Source organism: Nanorana parkeri, unplaced genomic scaffold, assembly GCF_000935625.1.
Source record: "Nanorana parkeri isolate BGI_ZX_2015 unplaced genomic scaffold, ASM93562v1 scaffold313, whole genome shotgun sequence".
Taxonomy (NCBI): Eukaryota; Metazoa; Chordata; class Amphibia; order Anura; family Dicroglossidae; genus Nanorana; species Nanorana parkeri.
The window spans coordinates 718,179-742,286 of record NW_017306581.1 but is presented as its reverse complement, the minus strand read 5'-3'; the positions used below and the strand labels follow the sequence as shown (position 1 = coordinate 742,286).

Here is a 24,108-nt window from a genome sequence, read left to right as displayed (position 1 = left end):
AGTGTAGTCAGTCCTCTGCTCTGCTCCCTCAGCTGTCACTCTGCAGCAGAAGACATTGGGTCACCTCACAGGTTACAATCTGACCATACAATCAACTTTAGATTTACCAATAGGTAAACCTCATCTCTCCACCCAATCTGTGTCCAATCAGGCAGCACTACATAGTTTTTGGTAGATCTCATGTAGGTTGTACAATCAGAGTGTAACCTGTATGTTGTGCTGTAGAGGGACGGCTAATGGAAGGAATAATCTTCATAACTACAGGGCTGGTGTAAAGATCCCGTCCACTGAAAAGTCTTGTTATACTCATAGCTGGAGTTTACTACGTTGTCACCTTCTTGTTTAGTATCTGTCTCTTACCTTATCTACGATCCCCGCTGTGTCCTCCGTCTTCTGCTGAGTCACTCACGGCAGGCTTTCTATTCATTAATACAAGCCTGCCGTGATTGCGCCGCGACCCGTGATTGCCGTGATGGCGCCGCGACCCACTGCAGAAGGGCTCGCGACCCACTTTTGGGTCGCGACCCATGAGTTGAGAACCACTGATTTAAGGAGTTCTGCAACAAGATCTCTGTGATAACGTTTCCAGCTATGTTCCATTCCACCTTAAATTCACACTACACTTGCTACTACCGGTGTGGTCCCACTTTGTCCAACCCTTCCTAATGCTGGCAATACACGGCTAGATTTCTCTCATCCGGTCCTTGATTCCCCATCAATACTAAACAGCGTGGATGGATAGTGGAATGTCCCCTGCTGGCTATTGTATTCAGGCAACCCATACCTGCAGCTGTCTAAATATTTGCATAGTAGATGTAGTCACAGTCCACTGGACAATTTTCCACCTGTTTTTCTCTATTTTCCAGTTGACTTGTGAAGCCGGTTGATGCCAACAGGGCACACAGCTTGAATTTGCTGAATCGGCTTAAATACGAGCCGTGTATGGCCAGCTTAAAGCTGAACTCCAGGAACAAAAACTTTGATTTAAATATATTCCACAATAGCCACAAAGGATATAAATCCACTTTGCGTGCAACAAATGCCCTTGAAAACCCAGATATAACCTTGTAAAAGTAGCAGTGACATTATCACTGTTCTGCAAATGCCGTGTGCAAAGAGCAGAGTTGTGGGAGGGACCCAGCAGGCCCCACCCACTTCAGGCTGCCTGCTGAAAATTTCAGGAGGGGGTGGAGACATGACCAGTCACCCTGCACAAGGAGAGAGAGAGCAGCAGTGGCTGGTCTTTATTACAGGAAGCTGGATTACTGCACAGATCTGGAAAAAAATACACAAAGATTCAATAAGAATACGCATGGCTCTTGTATATAGACACTATTTGCTTTTCCTGGAGTTCAGCTTTAACAGTGTCTGCTCTGAAAATTTTCCGCTCCATTTCCTGACCTTAACAATGCTGAGATTCCGGCACTGATTTTGTTTTCGGTGCAGTAAGCATCAAATTAAATCCATATTATCTTTTGGATCGACATTTTGTCAAGACCGTCCCTGACTCATCAACTCCCGCTCCATCCCAGAACATTTGAAACCCAATTCTTCATGAAACAAAATCCAATGAAGCGACTTGATGATGGTTTTATGACATTCATATAACTTGCCAACATTTCCAAATGGTGATTCGGGATAAAGTCAGATCCACAGAATTATAATTCCCCAGATTTGTACTGAACAGTCCATCAGACTCCGGACCCGTCGTGTCATCCTGTCCCCGGCACAGACGGGGGGCCAGGAGTCTTGCTGATATGTGTGAGGCCAATAGAAGCCTCAACCTACAAAACAACCAAATTCAGATCAAGAATGAATCAAGCCGTGATATTTAATAGTGAAGAACAAAGGTCTCTTCTATCGATCATAGAAATCATGTCTGTCATTTAAATGTGAAAGGGAGGAGTGAGCCCGTAATCCTGAACGATTCCTCCATAGTGCAGGAAAAAAATCAATGTCCGTCTGCATATTAAAGGACAGAACTGCTTTTTATATTATTCATATTCATTCTTATTATTCTTATATCGTTCCTTATTCATTCTTATTATCTTATTATTCTCAGTATCATTCCTTATTAATTCTTATTATTCTTATATCATTCCTTATTCATTCTTATTATTCTCATATCGTTCCTTATTCATTCTTATTATCTTATTATTCTCATTATCATTCCTTATTCATTCTTATTATTCTTATATAGTTCCTTATTCATTCTTATTATACTTATATCATTCCTTATTCATTCTTATTATTCTTATATCGTTCCTTATTCATTCTTATTATTCTTATATCGTTCCTTATTCATTCTTATTATTCTTATATCGTTCCTTATTCATTCTTATTATTCTTATATCGTTCCTTATTCATTCTTATTATTCTTATATCGTTCCTTATTCATTCTTATTATTCTTATATCGTTCCTTATTCATTCTTATTATTCTTATATCGTTCCTTATTCATTCTTATTATTCTTATATCGTTCCTTATTCATTCTTATTATTCTTATATCGTTCCTTATTCATTCTTATTATTCTTATATCGTTCCTTATTCATTCTTATTATTCTTATATCGTTCCTTATTCATTCTTATTATTCTTATATCGTTCCTTATTCATTCTTATTATTCTTATATCGTTCCTTATTCATTCTTATTATTCTTATATCGTTCCTTATTCATTCTTATTATTCTTATATCGTTCCTTATTCATTCTTATTATTCTTATATCGTTCCTTATTCATTCTTATTATTCTTATATCGTTCCTTATTCATTCTTATTATTCTTATATCGTTCCTTATTCATTCTTATTATTCTTATATCGTTCCTTATTCATTCTTATTATTCTTATATCGTTCCTTATTCATTCTTATTATTCTTATATCGTTCCTTATTCATTCTTATTATTCTTATATCGTTCCTTATTCATTCTTATTATTCTTATATCGTTCCTTATTCATTCTTATTATTCTTATATCGTTCCTTATTCATTCTTATTATTCTTATATCGTTCCTTATTCATTCTTATTATTCTTATATCGTTCCTTATTCATTCTTATTATTCTTATATCGTTCCTTATTCATTCTTATTATTCTTATATCGTTCCTTATTCATTCTTATTATTCTTATATCGTTCCTTATTCATTCTTATTATTCTTATATCGTTCCTTATTCATTCTTATTATTCTTATATCGTTCCTTATTCATTCTTATTATTCTTATATCGTTCCTTATTCATTCTTATTATTCTTATATCGTTCCTTATTCATTCTTATTATTCTTATATCGTTCCTTATTCATTCTTATTATTCTTATATCGTTCCTTATTCATTCTTATTATTCTTATATCGTTCCTTATTCATTCTTATTATTCTTATATCGTTCCTTATTCATTCTTATTATTCTTATATCGTTCCTTATTCATTCTTATTATTCTTATATCGTTCCTTATTCATTCTTATTATTCTTATATCGTTCCTTATTCATTCTTATTATTCTTATATCGTTCCTTATTCATTCTTATTATTCTTATATCGTTCCTTATTCATTCTTATTATTCTTATATCGTTCCTTATTCATTCTTATTATTCTTATATCGTTCCTTATTCATTCTTATTATTCTTATATCGTTCCTTATTCATTCTTATTATTCTTATATCGTTCCTTATTCATTCTTATTATTCTTATATCGTTCCTTATTCATTCTTATTATTCTTATATCGTTCCTTATTCATTCTTATTATTCTTATATCGTTCCTTATTCATTCTTATTATTCTTATATCGTTCCTTATTCATTCTTATTATTCTTATATCGTTCCTTATTCATTCTTATTATTCTTATATCGTTCCTTATTCATTCTTATTATTCTTATATCGTTCCTTATTCATTCTTATTATTCTTATATCGTTCCTTATTCATTCTTATTATTCTTATATCGTTCCTTATTCATTCTTATTATTCTTATATCGTTCCTTATTCATTCTTATTATTCTTATATCGTTCCTTATTCATTCTTATTATTCTTATATCGTTCCTTATTCATTCTTATTATTCTTATATCGTTCCTTATTCATTCTTATTATTCTTATATCGTTCCTTATTCATTCTTATTATTCTTATATCGTTCCTTATTCATTCTTATTATTCTTATATCGTTCCTTATTCATTCTTATTATTCTTATATCGTTCCTTATTCATTCTTATTATTCTTATATCGTTCCTTATTCATTCTTATTATTCTTATATCGTTCCTTATTCATTCTTATTATTCTTATATCGTTCCTTATTCATTCTTATTATTCTTATATCGTTCCTTATTCATTCTTATTATTCTTATATCGTTCCTTATTCATTCTTATTATTCTTATATCGTTCCTTATTCATTCTTATTATTCTTATATCGTTCCTTATTCATTCTTATTATTCTTATATCGTTCCTTATTCATTCTTATTATTCTTATATCGTTCCTTATTCATTCTTATTATTCTTATATCGTTCCTTATTCATTCTTATTATTCTTATATCGTTCCTTATTCATTCTTATTATTCTTATATCGTTCCTTATTCATTCTTATTATTCTTATATCGTTCCTTATTCATTCTTATTATTCTTATATCGTTCCTTATTCATTCTTATTATTCTTATATCGTTCCTTATTCATTCTTATTATTCTTATATCGTTCCTTATTCATTCTTATTATTCTTATATCGTTCCTTATTCATTCTTATTATTCTTATATCGTTCCTTATTCATTCTTATTATTCTTATATCGTTCCTTATTCATTCTTATTATTCTTATATCGTTCCTTATTCATTCTTATTATTCTTATATCGTTCCTTATTCATTCTTATTATTCTTATATCGTTCCTTATTCATTCTTATTATTCTTATATCGTTCCTTATTCATTCTTATTATTCTTATATCGTTCCTTATTCATTCTTATTATTCTTATATCGTTCCTTATTCATTCTTATTATTCTTATATCGTTCCTTATTCATTCTTATTATTCTTATATCGTTCCTTATTCATTCTTATTATTCTTATATCGTTCCTTATTCATTCTTATTATTCTTATATCGTTCCTTATTCATTCTTATTATTCTTATATCGTTCCTTATTCATTCTTATTATTCTTATATCGTTCCTTATTCATTCTTATTATTCTTATATCGTTCCTTATTCATTCTTATTATTCTTATATCGTTCCTTATTCATTCTTATTATTCTTATATCGTTCCTTATTCATTCTTATTATTCTTATATCGTTCCTTATTCATTCTTATTATTCTTATATCGTTCCTTATTCATTCTTATTATTCTTATATCGTTCCTTATTCATTCTTATTATTCTTATATCGTTCCTTATTCATTCTTATTATTCTTATATCGTTCCTTATTCATTCTTATTATTCTTATATCGTTCCTTATTCATTCTTATTATTCTTATATCATTCCTTATTCATTCTTATTATCTTATTATTCTCAGTATCATTCCTTATTCATTCTTATATTGTTCCTTATTCATTCTTATTATCTTATTATTCTCAGTGTCATTCCTTATTCATTCTTATTATTCTTATATCGTTCCTTATTCATTATTATTATTCTTATATCATTCCTTATTCATTCTTATATCATTCCTTATTCATTATTATTATTATATCATTCCTTATTCATTATTATTATTCCTATATCATTCCTTATTCATTCTTATTATCTTCATACATCATTCCTTATTCATTCTTATTATCCTATTATTATTCTTATATCATTCCTTATACATTCTTCTTTTTCTTATTATTATTATTATATAATTCCTTATTCATTCTTAGTATTTTGATATCATTCCTTATTCATTCTTATATCATTCCCTATTCATTCTTATTATTCTTATATCATTTCTTATTATCTTATTATTCTCAGTATCATTCCTTATTCATTCTTATTATTCTTATAGCGTTCCTTATTCATTCTTATTATCTTATTATTCTCAGTATCATTCCTTATTCATTCTTATATAGTTACTTATTCATTCTTATTATCTTATTATTCTCAGTATCATTCCTTATTCATTCTTATATCGTTCCTTATTCATTCTTATATCGTTCCTTATTCATTCTTATTAACTTATTATTCTCAGTATCATTCCTTATTATTCTTATATAATTCCCTATTCATTCTTATTATTCTTATATCATTCCTCATTCATTCTTATATAATTCCTTATTCATTATTATTATATCATTCCTTATTCATTATTATTATATCATTCCTTATTCATTATTATTATCTTATTATTCTCAGTATCATTCCTCATTCATTCTTATTATTCATATATCATTCCTTATTCATTCTTATTTTTATTATTATATTTTTAAAGGTTATCTATGGTCAAAAACTACAAATAACTCTGTATTTCTGTATTCAATTTCCATAAGTTCTATTCCACTCCTAAAGATCATTTCCATCTAGAAGTTTGTAAACATACTTACTGAAGATGCCCATAGGATGGACTTCCTCAATGTACTGACACGATTTTACTCAGCCCAGTTAATAGGCACTTATCATTGCTTGCTGGAAGCAATGCATGATGGGATATGTAGTCTTGAGAAATAGAGATTGTTTCACATGAAGCAGCAGGGAAAGAGACACAAAGCACATTGGGAATCCAGGAAGTTGATGAAAGTGATGGGCAGACGGAAGGCAGTACTCACTACATAAGAGGGATTTCTGCATTTAAGCTTTGATTGTATTATGAGACACAACTCCAGTACGTATTCCTATTACAATGCTGATGTTATAACAGGAGAGGATATGCTGGGGCTTCAGATCTCCTTTAAAATGTATGTAAGCCCAAACATTGATTTCATGTTTGTATAGAGTGGGGGAGAGTTTTTATTGTGGTAGGTGTCCCCACTGGGGAGATTAGCCCCCCCCCCCCATGTGTCCTGGTGACTATTATAACTAAGACAGTACACTGTCGGGCTCTCGGTCCATGACCGAATGCCCGACTTTTTAAAGGTGGGTGACACCAAAATGACTATCAGTCATTTTGGTGTCACCCCTGCAATGGTGACACCCGGATGCGGGCCGCACCCCAAGCACCCCCCCTTGTGACGCCACTGAGGGGAAATCCTACATTTTAAAGCTGTCCCTTCAATGGGGGCAAATGTTCTGCTAATATGTCCACGAAGAGAATTCCTCTCTCTTTGGGGAGTTTTTCTCTCACTTTCTAGTGCATTCCCTAGAAAGGAAGTAAAGAGAAATCTTCCTAGCAGGACAAATACAGCTAAAATAACGGGTTATAACTGTTACCATATTGGATATAAAACAAACAAACAAAACAAAATGACTCGCCATACACTTTAATAATCAACTACCAATCTGTGGTATGTATCGGACTTAAAGTAGCAAGGCTTGTGGGAGGGGCCAGCAGGGTGGTGTACATAGCTTCCTGAAAACGTCACAGCACCCACCCCAGTACCAGGGGCGTCCTGAGGCCGGGTGTCACCCAGAGCAGAGAAGGGGTGACACCCCGCGATGATGTCATCGCACAGCGTGGTCATCTTTTTGACGCCTGCCGGCCCTCCTCTCTCCTGGCATTGTTGGGCTCTCGGTCCATGACCAAGTGCCTGACTTTTCAGAGGGGGTGACACCAAAATGACTGTCAGTCATTTTGGTGTCACCCCTCCAATGGTCGCACCCGGGTGCGGGCCGCACCCCCCTTGTGACGCCACTGCCCAGTACCCCTCTAAAGAGCTTTCAGTCCTGATGCAAGGAGTGTGGTGTCTCTTAGGAAGAGTCATGCAAATAGCAATATGGGTGGATGTCAGTCTGGAGGAGGGAGCGTTAGGATCCAGGAGTAACGCCCATATGTGATGCTGAGCCCCCATGATTGAAAGAACTCAAATGGAATGAATGAAAGGGGCAGGCACAGTCAGGCTGAGGAGGAAAGAGCTAGATGATGCTGATGTCCTCCACCCAGGAAAATGAGGCGGGCTGTATTTGACTTGCTCACAGTGTGCAGTGAAATCAGAGTAAGCGATTTTAGTACAAGAGTGGAGCCGGTACAACTGGACAAGACTGAAGGGAGGGCCGGAGTTCAGCTTTAAAAATACATAACGTGCTTCCAGCTATCCGCACAGAAATGTAATATGAGAACAATCCTTCTGAATAAAACTAATTCCTGCCGTCTACGGCAAGTTCAGAAAATGAAAAGCATGGCTGAGAGCAGCAAGCGTCAAAATAAGCAATTATCAGAGGAGGGAATGTGAGGGAAGCTTTGTCGTCTGGTATTAATAGCTGTACATGATAGCAATCGCATTGTACATCGGGATCTCTGCTCAGTTCATCCAGAAGCGAATGTTCCGCAGCTTTCATTTTCATTGGCCGCTTTCAGCGCTTTCCAGCGGATAGAAAATTCTCACTTATCAAAAGAATTGATATTGTTTGTTCATTGTTTGCGCAGCAGAAAGACGAGCTCAGTGAAAGCAGCCGCAGAAATGTCCTCCGCCGTCCAAAATAAATTTGCCGTCAGCAGAAACAGAAGGCCGCATTGTTGTTGTGTGAAACACAATGAAGCCGCGCTGTGTGTTTAACCCGCATTGTATCATTCACCCGTGTGCGCTTTCCTCCACTTCCTTCACTCTCTCTGCATCAGCCTCCCCTAAAGAGGAGCTTCAGGCATAAAGATTGTGACATCCGAACTTCCCAAGGACATTCGTATCCTTGTGTCTATGTGGTGCCGACACCTGAAAAATTCTTTTTCCGGTGCGACTTTAAGGCCTCATTCACACCAGAAACATCTGTATCGGGCAGCTCCCGGCAAGGACAGGTGCTGTGTGTGATTAGTACGCAGCCCCCGTCCTTCTCTATGGGGCTACTGTGAGAAGAATGGGGAGGAAAAGAAGAATAAGATATGTTATGTTTGTAGATTGTCATTACTAAACATTTCTAAAGGTGACGTTGTTGTTTTTTTGAAGATATAAGTAAAGTTCCTCGTTAAAGTCAAAAGGTTTTTTTAAGCTATTTCATATGCAGAGTACATCACTTACAATGGATTCTACTTCTTGATGTTTAAAAGTTTTCGCTTTCTGCAGAATCAGCTGGTCCCCTGATCACTGGTCCTCATATCATGTTATAGGTAGGCTCCTTTCCCTTGTAGGGTCCTATGGAGCCACCCTTGTGTTTGCTAGTAAGCTGTGTCTCATAAACACACATTGCCCCCTTTCCCCCCCGTGGAACTGACGTAGACAGAGTTGGGGATATGTCTTCGGGGTGAAAGTGATATTAATACATGACACCGTCGTCGCCATGGCAGGATTTCCCACAAGGCCAACCGTGGCCCGGCCTTGGGGCGGCAGGGAGCAGAGGGGGGCAGGGGTGTGGAATTCCTATCGCCCGGGACGGAGAAGCGACGCTCGTTCATTTACAAGTGAGACGATTCTCCCCTCTCAGCTGTCACAGGAGTTCCAACACAGTACTGTATTGGAGGTGACAGATTCAAAAAAGAGAACCTGTCACTTCCAATGCTATCACACAGGGGCTTGTTAGCTCCTGTGTAATAGCAATAAAGTAAATGGGGAAAAAAATGTGATAAATTATTAAATTAAGAAAAAAATAAGTAAAAAATAATAATTAAAATTAAATAGTGATAAAAATATAAAGTAAAAAATTATAACAAAAATAAAAACATAACAGATCATGAGAAAAATTAAAATTAAAAAAAGTGATCAAAAAGTAAAAAAAAAAGAGAAAACTAACACTGCCACCCCCGCCATCTGATTTCCATTCTCCGTTGGGGAGGGGGGGTGTTTGGCATTAAGGGACCTGGCCAGAGAGTAAATCCGGCTCTGATCGTTGCCATTCTTTACCAGAAACAGAGCATGCAGCCAGACTGGTATTTGCATGTGAGCGTCACCAGAGATCCGCTCGTCTGTCATTTGTATTTGCATTCAACAGCAACCAGCATTTTCCCAATTGTATTTTTGTATGGAGACTCTGTACAACCACCCACACAGCATTTCATACGGTGCCGTCATCTGAAAGCAGATACATAAACAACCTGTGATATGGATACTGAGACTGCATACACACTGCTGTCTTCTGCTGTCCGGAGGCACACAGTACAAAAAAAAGCTTTGAATTGTGGTACCTCTATGTGTCCGATATCTGTAATGATAGAATTCAGTGAAGAGAATTTATCAAAATTGGAGCAACAGAATCAGGAGCAGTTGCCCATGGCAACCAATCTGGTTTTCTCTTTCATTTTCTAAGCTTAACTGAACAAACTGGAGAGAAAAGCTGATTGGTTGCCATGGGCTCCGGGTTTGATAAATTACCCCCAGTATTTTTTTTTTCTTTTGTTTTTCTTTTTCACCCCATTAACATGCAGACCAAGCTGTCCAGCAAAAGTGATAGTTGAAGGGGTTAGGACAAACCATGACACTGCTGGGGGTGCTTATAATGGTAAAACGTTTTTCCAAAAGAAAATAAACTGGGTAAGCCACATGTATGCCGTCAGCTGTATACATATGTATGTGGCGGTGAGCTTTGATGCCGCTCTGTCACATATGCGTACAGCCAGCATCTCTGTTCTGTGCATCCCCAGCAACTGTTACAGACAGATCCCGCTCAGTGTTTACAATCGGTAGGACGGGCTCACGATCATGTGACCGCCAATCACAGTAATCACATGATCCAGAAGTCAGGGTAACACCTTGAGTGTTTACTTGTCCTGAACGGGTTGGCTGCTGGGCTGTAAGAGGTTAAAAGATGTGAGACAGAGATAGGTATCCTCTCCTGTTATGACATCAGCGTTGTAATAGGAATACATAGTAGAGATGTTATTGATAATGCAATCACAGCTTACTTGAAAAAAAATCCCTTTTATGTAGTGAGTGCTGCCTTCCGTCTGCCCATCACTTTCATCAACTTCCTGGATTCCCAGCGTGCTTTGTGTCTCTCTCCCTGCTGCTTGACGTAATACAATTTACCTTTCCTCAAGACTACATATCCCATCATGCATTGCTTCCAGCAAGCAATGATAATGTTACATTGTTCAGACCTTGAGTTGTAGCTCGGTAGGCAGGCTCTGTGAGATGTGACACAAGGAAGTGTATATTCACAGGGCTGAGTGAAATTGTGTCAGTACATTGAGACATTACACCCTAAATAAGGTTACAAACTTCTACACGCATATGGGTAATAGGAGTGGCATAGAAGTTATGAAAATTTAATGTAGAAATACAGATTTATTTTTAGTTTTTGACCATAGATACCAAATGGATAAAGTCCATTTAAATCTACATGTCCACCTAAAACTAACCTGTCGGCAAGGTGACAAGGCTTCGGTGTGATTTCATTGCAAAACAAACAGCGTTGTCACCTTGTTAAGTCCTGTTTCCACCATTGTGTTATGTGTATTGGTGCACTGTGATGTAATTGATTCTGAATGCACTTTGCCAACGGATGTGCAGTGCAAGCAAATACAACGCATGAGTTTTACATGTTGAGCGGGCCCAGTGACATGCGTGATCAGCACACAAACATGCCACTATCATGTGTCTTTGTTATTTTTAAAGCATTTGCACTATAGAGAAAATCTCTAGCTCTCCTCTCCATGGTTGTAGCTGGGGTGCTAATAGAATGGGATATGTTGTGGGTGCAGGTAGGAATGCATTATGACCAGTTTGGATCAAAGCGGAGTCTAAGGGTGACCACACTTTATACAAAAAGTAGATTGTACATCCTCTGTACACTCTCCTTTAAGCTCACCGCACACAATAGAATCTGAATGTACAATCCCCCTTAGAGCTACCAACAACAAGGTAGTGCAAGGGCCTGCCTGATTGGATACAAATTATTTGGGTAGATTAGGTAGGGCCTCATATTACATCTAAAAGTTGATTGTACAGAGATTGTATGGTAAGTAGAAGAACTGGGGGCAGTCAATAGAAGACCCGAGGGCAGTCAGTAGATGACCTGGGGGCGCTCAGTAAAAGAACTGGGGGCACTCGGTAGAAGACCTGGGGGCAGTCGGTAGAAGACCTGGGGGCAGTCGGTAGAAGACCTGGGGGCAGTCAGTAGAAGATCTTGGGGGCACTCAGTAGAAGATCTTGGGGGCACTCAGTAGAAGACCAGTTCATTCTAGCAATGCCCCCACTCCTTGTCCAGCAAACTTACTGACATAATGCACTGTGCTCTTCTACCTAAATACAAATTATATTTAAAATGTTATTGACAATGTGACAAATAAAATCTGAAGGAAAATCTGAGCACTGCCTGAGACAAATTGGGTAAAATGATACAATTCATACCGTCCAGGCACATCCCGCCATAACTACCAGCCCGGTGCACCATGGTAAGGAATCTAGGGACCTCTGCACACTGTGCTATGGATCCCTCAGATTCCTCCTCTCGCTTTGTAAGAAAATACAGGAATTCCAGGATCTCTCATTTTATACATTTCCTTATATAAATATTCTAATGAAATGTGTGCTGTCTTTCTCACCATTCTATAATTGTTTTGTTTCATCCCTGCAGTTCATACTGTGTCCAGTGGAAGGAATACATTAGCCATTGTTGAGTCTAGAGCTGCCAGTCAGTCGCCCCCTGCTGGTTCACAAATGAAAGTCAGCCTGCACGACATGCGACGTAATGTGGCAGAACTGCGTCTTCAGCTGCATAAAATGAGGCAGCTGCAGGTAGGTGATCGTCTGGGCTTCTTCAGCTTTGCTAATTATTTTTATTGTCTTTTCATTCTTTTGCTTTCATAAAGTTCAGTTCCTCAGAAGAAGATAAATTAAACTGTCTGCCCATGCTTTTTTGTTATTTAGCTATATACCTTATTTTTCATATCTTCCTTCATTCTTTTATATGGTTTTGTAGAAGCTATTTTCCCTTTTACATGGGTGATGCCTAAAGTGTATGTAAAGTCAAACTTTTTATTTCATTTAAGAATAGAGTGATGTGGGAATAGAACCCCTCTCTTTTACCACCAACTTCCTTTGCAACCTAGTGTGTCTACATGACCATACGTTTATAATGGAGAAGTATTCCCAAACACACCCATTGGAGGCTCCTCCTTTTCATGTTCAAGCCTAATATATCAAAGTGTTTATCACATCTATGCGCTTGTTGTATCACCAGCCTGATTCAATCTGCAGGCTTAAAGGGAATCTACGATCAAAAAATAAATCTGTATTTCTGTATTAAATTTCCATAAGTTCTATTACATTACTAAAGATCATTTCCATCTAGAAGATTGTAAACATACTTATTGAAGGTGCCCATAGGATGGACTTCCTTAATGTACTGACACAACTTCACTCACTTCCGTGTGTCACCACTCTCACAGAGCCCGCCTTCTGAACTACAACTAAACATCTGAGCAATGTAACATTATCATTGCATGCTGGAAGCAGTGCATGATGGGATATGTATTCTTGAGAAATCAAGATTGCATCACATCAAGCAGCAAGGGCAGAGATACAAAGCACACTGGGAATCCAGGAAGCTGATGAGTATTGGGCAGACAGAAGGCAGCACTCACTACATAAAAGATATTTGATTGCATTATCAAAAAACACCTCTACTATGTATTCCTATTACAATGCTGATGTTAGAACAGGAGAGTGTGTGCTGGGACTTTACAACTCCTATAAATCTGACTGGTGATACAATCATCATTTTACACAGCACAGGCTCCAGGAAGCCGACCCACCCGCATGTGAAGAGCTCTCTGAAACCTGGCTCTGTGAATTATATAGGACTCAGATTGAGTGAACTCTGATTTGAGCACAGCTGCAGTGTTTGATGGATACCATTAATAACTGATCAACTGATTTCCCTCTGCTTTAAAAATCAATAAGATAAGGAATATGCATCAAATATACAGTATTACAGGGGGACAAACTTCTCAGTAACTTGCCAATTCCCAGCATGCCATTCTCCTCTCTGGCTGGCAAAGCACTTGCAGTCTCATTGTGTTTGGGGTTTAGATGTATTATTACTGGTATATCCTGTGTATTCTATTCACAGAAACAGTTGTGCCTGTCCCATGTATTATGAGGAGTATGATGATTATATTAAGTCACATAATTAGCACAGAGTGACCTTGCAAGAGTATACAGTCTAATATTATACCATCACAGCCTTGGTTTTAGATATCTAGAGACATGGAGAAGCATTGTCACAACTCAGGCTTCTTCAAATCTCTGCCATCTCACAATATATTCAAAGAGAAGACCCGTCACCTACATAAACGTTACATACAAGTGTACAGAATAGCATGTAACTAAACGTGCTACAGCGCCATATCTCCTTTTATACTCATCGCTTTACAAGTTTGCATGAAGTTGCCATTATGACGGTGGTGAAGAATGTTCATAATACACTTGTCAATTTGTGACATTTTTAGATCTTTCCATCAGTGTTCAATCTAAGAAAAAGATCGCTTGGAATGAAACTAGAAATACCGCAATAAAGTATGTGACAGTGAGAGCTGTATGTCCCCGCGGCGGCTGTGCAAGGATGTACTCTGTCACCAGTACCGTGGGTGGGGCAACGGGGATCCGCCACTGATGTCGGCGGCACTGAGCGGTGGAGCGTCGCGTCACTGCTGTGGGCGGAGCTCCAGGTGGAGTCCTCTGGGCAGTCGTACCCGTTGGCGGGGGGGGGCAACGGGGATCCGCCACTGATGTCGGCGGCACTGAGCGGTGGAGCGTCGCGTCACTGCTGTGGGCGGAGCTCCAGGTGGAGTCCTCTGGGCAGTCGCCGGCCACCTACATTAGGACCCCGCCTGGAGCTCTGCCCACAGCAGTGACGCGGCGCTCCTCCGCACAGCCTGCCCAGAGGACCCCACCACGGAAGGTAAAGTTTAAAAAAAAAGCGCAAGCATCGGCTTGTCAAAATGCCCTGTATCGGGCCCGATTCTGATGCTAGCATCGGTATCGGGACATTCCTACTATGAAACAATATCACAGAAGGGTAAGAAGCCTTCGCGTTCATTTTGTTTTAACTTCTCATGGAACTCCGGGGTTCCTTCAAGTCCTGGTTGACAAACCCCGATCTAGATGTAGGAATTGTACTGTTCCAGAAATAAATTTTATTTATCTGAGACAGTTGTAAAAGTGGCAGATAACAAATCCCAAGTCACATATTGTTATGACCAAGTCACCATGGAGCATTGTATAGTACTGGTAGGCAGGAGAACCCCATTGTCTGTTAATGGCAGAAAGCAGCCAGTGTGTTGTTCAGTATTCCGCCATACATATCCTTAGTTCTTTAGCTATCTCAGACTTAGTATATGAGCTATATATAGAAACACACGCTAATTGTGGTATGAGTCAACATCTCCACCTTTTACTTAACATTGCATGAGTGACCTATTAAAGGATACAGAATACTTCATTATATGTGACGTATAGGACAACACAGGGCACAGGCCATTCCTTAGTTAATGATTAAAGACAAGAGGCTGTAATAAGATGCTACCAGTAAGGATGGAAACTATGGCATGGTGTAATAGAGGACATAATGAACTAAGCAGAGGTTATAGAAGGAGAAAGTCCAGCACAACTTATACAGGGACTGACATAGACATAGAAAAGTGACTGGAGGCATGGGAGGTCTTTATACTTTTTGGTGTCAGTAAGGTTTATGCAGCCTGAAGCCCTTACTGATCAGCTTCAGATTCTAGCAAGGTCCTTTGCCTTGCACGATCTAATAAGCCTTGTGTCTCCTTGCTTCACTCTTTAGTACAATACTGACCATGACCCGACACGTACACACAAAGTGTCCCAACATCTCGTTTGCATATATTTATTCAGGATGAATGATTCAACAAGTTGATAAGCAAGGATAAGGATAACAGTCACTTTCAGAAACATATCAGCATAGGCAGCAAAAAGTATTGCTATCTAGACAAGTTTATTTTAAAATAGTGTCCTAATGGACATGTAGAGGGCGCCCCCTACAGGTTTTACCTGGAACCGAATTACTCCTTTCTACCTTAAATATTACAGTAATTTACTTTATGGTGGAATATTATTATTATTATTATTATACAGGATTTATATAGCGCCAATAGTTTGCACAGCGCTTTACAATATAAGAAATATAAAGGATTAAATCACCCAACAGCTGACTGGGGGCATAACAAGCTATGAAGTACTATCAAGGCAAGTCATATATGACTAGGTAGTCCTAGACAGACGTTTATTGCATGTATGGTGTGACTGTACATGAGAACGCTAGCCCAATGTGTCAATTCTCTTTTTTAAGTTTTCAATGGAGACCCCGGAAAATTTTGTGTATGTGACAGTACAGGAAATGCATTGGCTTGGTTTTTTTTTTTTAAATGAAGAGAGCTGTAGATTTTTCCTGCTCCCTACTGTGCAATGAATAATTAAAACACCAGATTACAAAGGATTTCTAGCATGTGCAAACGTATTTATGAACACGTGATCTTAGGGACCTAATTGGAAAGTAAGGGGCAGAATTCTTACCATTCAGAACTGAATAGGTGTAAGCATTCTTTACCCCTCATGTGTCAGGGTTTGAATGTTCCTGGCTGTAGAGAGGATCATTTAAGCTAGAGTAAGGCAGATTGGGGCCCTAGGCATAGTAACCCCCCCTCAATCCCCCATTGCCTTTGTTATGGTGAACAATAGGCACAGAAAAGCTGCCCCATTTGCTTTGTCTGTTCTGGTGTAGCGCTCCACATCAGACACCAACTGCCTACAAGTGCATCCTCTCTGGTAAAGTGACAGACAGGTACACATCTTCAACCAATTGAGCATGCAGGTTGTACCTGGGCCCCATGGACATCTTTCGGGGACCAAGCTCCTGCCTACGTTGCCTGTGAATTATACACAGCCCCCATTTTACCATATCGGCAATATATTCTCCCACAATTACACATTCACACTGAGCTGACTAGGGCTGAAGAAACGTGCTGCTGTTTAATTACCATAAAAGCCATGTTGTTTTTCTCCCCTCGGTGGGAATTAGCACTCCTCTTCTCTGAAATGTAACTGCAAGTAATTAAAACATTAAAAAGCAGGAGAGAGGCACACATTGCCTTTCATATATTTAGTATTGCAAATGAATTCTGTCTTATTTAATTGGCTCTCTGCCACCAAGGAAGGCACTTTCAGACTTCTCCTGCCCAAAGTCTCTTTATCAGGGTGGCACATACCATTTATTTACGTTAATTGGCGAGAAATAATTACACGATTCTCCAGCGCGTAATTATTTTCAGTCATTCTCTCACATCTTCCTTGTGTACAATCCACAGCGAGTGTTAATGGGATAGAGTTACTAATTTGTGAGCACAGCTAATGTGAGGCGTGAGGGCAAGTAAACTAAAAATGCTGTTTTGTTTCTATATAATTTGGTGCCAATGATACTAAAGGATGAGATTTTGTGGATGGAGGCGTGGAAGAAATTTTCAATGCCAAACCAACTTCCAGTATAGGATGGCTACATGCCTGAGTGCTCCAACAGTATTTGGGTGGTCTATTCTGACGCATTCTTAGTGCTATCTGAATATTTTGTAACTGCTTAGAAAGCTCCAGGAAACGTCTGAAGGGGTTGAACTGATCATCAAGGAGTACCTTTCTCTGGTCTAGTCCTGGAGCTGGAAAAGTATCTGTACTTGTACCGACTACGGTACTTGGTATCGGTGCATCCCTAATAATCACCTAAGCAAATCTCAGCGTTTTTATTCTGAAATCTGCGTTGTTTGCATCTCTTTAGTAGACAAGCCTATCGCTGGCCATACTAAACTGCTAAACGGTGTGGTTGGCGGAATCTCCCATCTGCATTTCTATTCAGATAGCCGACACCTGCGGCTGTCTGAGTACCTAAACAGTGACTGCATCTGATTACTGTAGATGCAGTCACTGCTCTGGGGACAATTTTCCACCGAGCTCTTTCCGTTTGTTTCAGTCCACTTTTGTAGAGTGAGGTGGAGCTGATAGGGCAAGTGAAGGCTGAATCGTCTGAAATACGAGCCATGTTTTTCCAGCTTAGGGCCTCATGTAGATGTGCCATTGAGGCTGCAGCTGGTGATTCCGGTGGTGAGAAACTGCAGATTCTTGCAGCAGGAATCCCAGATGTGTCCGTACAGATGCGGCTGCTGTGCCCATTCAAATGAATGATAGGTTGACATTGGAGTTGTCCGCATGTAATGGTACATTGAACAATTGGCTGTGGAGGGGGATCGTTGTCCTTGGACACAGAGAGGTTGTGTCCAGGGACAAGCATCTCTCCTGATCCACAGGCAATCTTTCCACAGATGATTACTTGCAGGCAGATCCACTGCCGGTGTTCTATCAAAAGTTCCAACTCATTGAGATCTCCAACTACCTCACCTCCCGGTGCTCAGAAAGACTGGAGCTCTGTACAGTTGCGGTGCACATGCGCGCATAGCGTTTTCAGGATACTGGTCGAGTTTGCCACCTGCTGAATATTGTTAAAATGCAGCTGTACAGAAGCTCCGTCAGTCTTTGTGTTTTGCAGTCTAACGCCGTCTGGTCGAAATCTCCAACTTGCTAGTACCCGGCAGTGAGGTAGTTGGAGATTTCGACGAGTTGGAGCTTTCGATAGAACACTGGCTTATCATTCACCTGAAGTGGCACAGCGGCTGCATCTGTATGGACACACCTGGGATTCCTGCCGCAAGAATTTGCAAGTTCATGCCGCAGGAATTCCAAGCCGCAGCTTTAAACTCCGTGTGTATGAGGCCTTAGGGAGCATATCACCAAAAAAGAAATTCCTATTGCAGGAGATGCCTAAAAATGGGTCTTTCATCACAGTGCAGACATCTAAGAAAGTCAGGGAGCCAGTCACATAAGCAGAAAAGTGGAGATTTCCTTGAAGTACAAAGCGATATAAAGGGATACTTCTGAATACATGACATATTCTTGTTTCTGCCTCGGCTTAGCATTACTTAGGAAACTTAAAGTCTCTTTGAACTGAGACCAAGGAACACCATCAAGTGAGATTCACTGGGAGCAGCAGCCAATCACTCTTCAATTGTCCATTTGTGCCCACTTATAATGCAGCTGTGGGGTTTAATACAGAGCCAAGGGCTAGCGTACAATGTACATTATTTCATCAGGGCTCCTTGTAGAGGAACGTCTCGGGAGTCAAGGATGAATTGTGTGTTTAGGATTCTTGGGAGGCAGATGGAAGAAATGGAAACTGATTTCTTTTGTGTCACAGCTGCAGAACCAGGAGATGGTGCGGGCGATGATGAAGAAAGCCGAGCTGGAAATCAGCAGTAAAATGACAGACATGGTCAAGAGCCTGGAGGATCCGGTGCAGAGACAGCGCGTCCTAGTGGAGCAAGAGCGCCAGAAGTACCTCCAGGACGAGGAACAGATTGTCATCAGGTTAAGGTGAGGGATCCGTCTATTTTCACACTGACCTGGATTCAGGCCATGGTCTAGGACAGGGGTAGGCAAACTTCAGCCCTCCAGCTGTGCTGCAACTACAAACCCCATTAGGAGTTGCAAGACGTTGACAGCCACGGGCATGGCTACCAGAGGCAGATGCCTGATGGGATTTGTAGTGTCACCACAGCTGAAGGGCCGGAGTTTGCCTACCCCTGGTCTAGGATGACAATGTTGTTTATGTTGTTTTAACACATTTCACTGCTAGGAAAGCTTACAAGCTTAACATCTACATTTCCAGCAATCATGTCTACTATGGACGAGACATTTATTTAGTAAAAGGTATCGGGAACTATGTCTTCCTCCAGAAATAAAAGTGAAATGATCAGCAACTTTACAAGTCTGCATGAGCAAATTCCTGACTTGTGACAATATACAGTAATGGTTTTAGGAAAGGTACCTATTATCATTAACAAGCCGTCCTGAGGCTCCTATCAAGTGACGTTGCCTAGGTTGGGATTATGCCGCCAGTCTTCTGCAGTCCGGTGGAAGCATTTCTTTAGTCTCCTGTTCCCCAGTGATCAGACTGCAGTCACAAGGTGAGAGGCGGCAGCAGGGGCTGATCTGTGGCAGACATTCATGAACACAGCCAAAAAATGCATAGGCACAAGGATTTACATGATTGTGAAAGTAGCCCGGTGGAAGAAATGGTGGTGGAACACAACTCGGATTCAACCATTTTGGTTGCATGTTATATCTACCTTTCTCCATATCTATCTCAATCCGAAATTACAGACTTGCATATGGGCTTTAATCCTGCCTTATAACCAGTAGTGATGACATAAAAATAATCGGGCCATTGAAGTGAATGGCACCGTAGTCACGCCCTCCAGCCGCAATGTGATCGGCCGGTATGGCAAACCACATTGCGCCTGCGGTCCGGTGCAATCAAAATGCTGCAAGCACTATTTCAACCGGACCGCAGGTACAATGTGCCTTGTGATACCGTGCAACCGATCGCATTGGGGCCGGAGGGTGTGGCTATGGTACCATTCACTTCAATGGCCCGCCACAACCCCTCCTGCCCCACAAAAAAGTGAGTTGGCAGCAATGCGATGCAGTGCGTTCTGGCTAAAAGCGGGCCAGAACGCACTGCATGTGGTGTGAACCTAGCCTCACTGCTTTGTGAAATTCCCATTCACTTCTTGATAAATCCGCCCATTTGAGTGGTGATCATATATACGGCACTGTGTACTGTGTGTGGGATTCAATGGCATTTCACACACACTTGCAGGCAATGTTTAGCTGTGTGTGTTATATATGTATATCGAGACATTTGTAATCATTTGGTTGTATAATGCATTTCCTGTTTCCGCTATTTCCTCTCCACTTTGCCGCTCCGCAGGAGATAACGACGCTGCAGAAGTCATTAATAATCATATGGTAATTGGTGGCATAATAATATTATTAATTAGGAGTATCATTTCCATATGATGCAGTTACTCATAAAGGAAGATTTAATGAGTGTCCTCTCTCCATCACACTCCAGCTCAGTGAAGTCGCTCTCATTTCATAGTCTTCTCGCACTTTTATATTCGGGATTTGCGCTCTTGCAGAGGGGACATATTTGTAATGGGAGACACATAATGGGACCATATTTACTCCCACGTTCAGTGCCCTTGGTCTCCATCCAGAATCACGGCAGAGCCTGTGCGATACAGACAGTCTTATAGATATGTTCCGTTTTAGCCCCCCCTCCCCCGTATTATTGTATTCTCAGCTATTCGGTTTACATTGACAGCAATTTCAGCACCTATTCCGTCCTGATACATCAGCATCTGTTGTTTCCTCGCCGCGCACTTTCACAAAGCGTTCCCGTTAGCAACAGCTGGGGTTCGGCCAGGAGAAATCAATCATCAATCTGTGGACGCCACTGAATCCATTTCTAGTCTTTTTATTCATTGGTAGATTGTACTTTTTTAACTGTTTGAGTCCCTGGCTTTTTTTCTCCCTAAATAATTGAGCTTTTTTTGTTTTTCATTTCATCTATGTCTTAGTTCCACAAGCTAAATCTTGTAGGTTTTTAGTCTACCCTAACATATTATACAGCATTTATTTCAGGACAGATAGGGTTTTAGGTTGGAAGCAAATTTGGTTACATTTGTTTTTATTTCCCTTATGCTTTGCTGGGAAAATTAAGAAAAAATCAATTTCTTTGTAAGTTTTCCCAATGTTTATGTAATTTGTGCACCTCTATAGATTCACCCAAAAATATAAGCAACAAAGTCAGCTAATTCATAAAAATCACACTAGTGTGACTTTTATGTAACTTGGCACAATGGTAAAGTTCAAAGTGGACAGATGTGTTATTCTTTATGAGAGCTTTAGTCTCCTTTCGATGGTACACTGCAACACTCGCAGGAACAAAACGGTTTGCATAAACTCTTTGCACAACATTGAGATAAAATTAAATCAGATTGAGGAGGGCAAAGATTAGCAAGAGGGCAACTTTTTTAATTATTTGCAATCGCTAAAAATTCTAATGACATTGTGTGCACTTGATGCTTGCGCAGTAAACGCAACTGTCATTCAGACCATCCGATATCATTGTTGTGACCTGGGGATTCTTTTGGGAGGGAATTATTTTTTCTTCAGTAAGTCTTTATTGGATTTTTCCTAAAAAGTACAAGTCGAGGTCATGAGAGTAATGACAGTGCATGACACCTGGTTACAGAGGTTAGGTATGTAGATTGACTGGTTGGGGTTCTACGCCAACATGTTGGTACAATTGTGGCAGTTATTGGACAGAGGTGCATGGTGGATCTATCTAGTACATTCATCCAGCTAGTGTGGATCTTGACCTTGTCGTAATGACGAAACGTAAAAAAGAAATCTGGAGAAAGTATAGGAGAGGAGAGAGGGAGCAGGGGGGTACGGGATCGGATCACTCCCAGTTGTCGAAGGTATGTAGAACATGGTCCTGCCAATTGTTACATTTTATTAGGTCTAGCAGGTGATGGTCAAAGGAGGGCAGTAGAAAGTGCCTTGTCCAGGGTTCCCAAAATATCTTAAATTTGGGCATTGTTTCTGTTAATCTCACTGTCAGCTTTTCATTGGAAAACGTCCAATGGATTCCTGATTTCACCTCAAGAGAGTATCAGTTAGCCAAGTTGTCATGATGGTACACTGGGTTGCAGTGAGGACATGAAGGGTGAGTTTAAATTGTGGAGTGGTGAGCCCCAGAGGTTTAACATTTAGAAGGTTTTCTAGCAGGTTTGCAGGTATATGTGTCCCCAATAAGGCTGAGAGTATCCTATAAACATACGTTTACAAATTTCACGGTACACGTTTACTATGTATACAGGTCCCCTTCTCAGGACATCCATGGAAGCTCCCCCCTGTGGTGTCCTGGGACAAACTGTGGTAAGCAGGTGGGTATCATGCAGGAGGGAAAATCTTAATTTTTGTGTGTGTGTGTATACACACACACACACACACACACTATATAGTACACATACGTGTGTATGTGTAGAGCGACATTACCAGCACTCAATCAAAAAAAAATATCTTGGTGCTCCACATGAACATGTCAAAAAGTACAGTAAGCACTCAAAGGCCTTCCACAAGAGTTTGATAGTCCAATAGCTGGTTTATTACATGGGAATAAAGCAATAAATGTGGTTTTCCCCAAACGTTCACTAGTGGTGAATCAATCACTGTCATTAAACACATGAATCAGGAAGAATCACTTGCATTGAATGTCAGATCAACTGCTTTATAAATATGCCCCCATGTGTGTATCGTTAACCCAACAAGCAATACGTTCAGGATGACAGGCTACACAGGATAGTGTCACATTTGGCCTGCGGAAGGTGTGATTTGTGCACTGAGATGTAAGAGGCAGCTGGGAGAGGAGGAGATGAGAAAATCTGTTTTTATGTATTTGACTACATCTGGGCTTTGCTGATAGTTCCTGTGACTAACGTTACTCCTGTGTTAGTATTACAAATGAGAAAGTAAAATACAGGCGCAGGAGCTCGCTGTGACTTCCTAAATATATTCAAAGTCTTTGCCAAATACTGCCGAGCACAGAAAGCCGTGTGCTTAATATGCATCCATCCCTGGCACCGCTTTATCTAATAGTGTCTGCTCATAGCTTAGATGTTGGGGAACATAATGTTTAAAGGCTGAGTCTGGCCAAAACAGATATTTCTGTCACTAGGTGGACTTCATTTTCCTGATTTGTAAGAAATATAATATAAATGTATATGTTATGCCGTGGTGATATAATGTAACCAGACCACACGAATCAGTCAGATTGGTGAAAGATTGTGCAACGATGTTAGTTTTAGTAACTGAACCTCAGTTGGTTGTGTGTTTTCTTTGCAGCGACTTGGAGCATTTTGTGGAAGATATAAAGGAGGACTCTGCCTCTCGATTTGTAACATTGAAGGACGTTGAGGATCGAGCTTTTGTGCTGCGACAGATCGGAGAAGCGGTGTCTAACCTAAAAGGTATAATTCAGGCTTGCCAAACTTGGGCCTTGTTCAGACCCATTCGTTTTTCATAGTAAACTTTGCAAAGCTTAAAGACGACCTTCGCTATGAGGTTTACTTTAGGAATATAAATTCACAAAAGTTGTAAATTGTTCTTCAGGCCTCCAACTTTATTAACACCCCCCCCCCCCACCCGCACATAGCAGG

The 24,108-nt window shown here is 39.6% G+C and overlaps 1 protein-coding gene across 3 annotated transcripts in view; it reads left to right on the top strand.

Moving 5' to 3' along the window:
• The window catches only part of KIAA1217 (KIAA1217 ortholog), a 263,677-nt gene that overhangs the window by 227,600 nt on the left and 11,969 nt on the right, over positions 1 to 24,108 (top strand). For 2 of the 3 annotated variants that reach the window (XM_018557958.1, XM_018557957.1), the window contains exons 9-11: positions 12,549 to 12,709; positions 19,236 to 19,411; positions 23,795 to 23,919. In XM_018557958.1, coding sequence (XP_018413460.1) covers positions 12,549 to 12,709; positions 19,236 to 19,411; positions 23,795 to 23,919 — 462 coding nt within the window. Of the gene's footprint in view, positions 1 to 1,899; positions 1,914 to 12,548; positions 12,710 to 19,235; positions 19,412 to 23,794; positions 23,920 to 24,108 lie in introns of all 3 variants that reach the window. The other variant, XM_018557956.1, reaches the window with a different exon arrangement.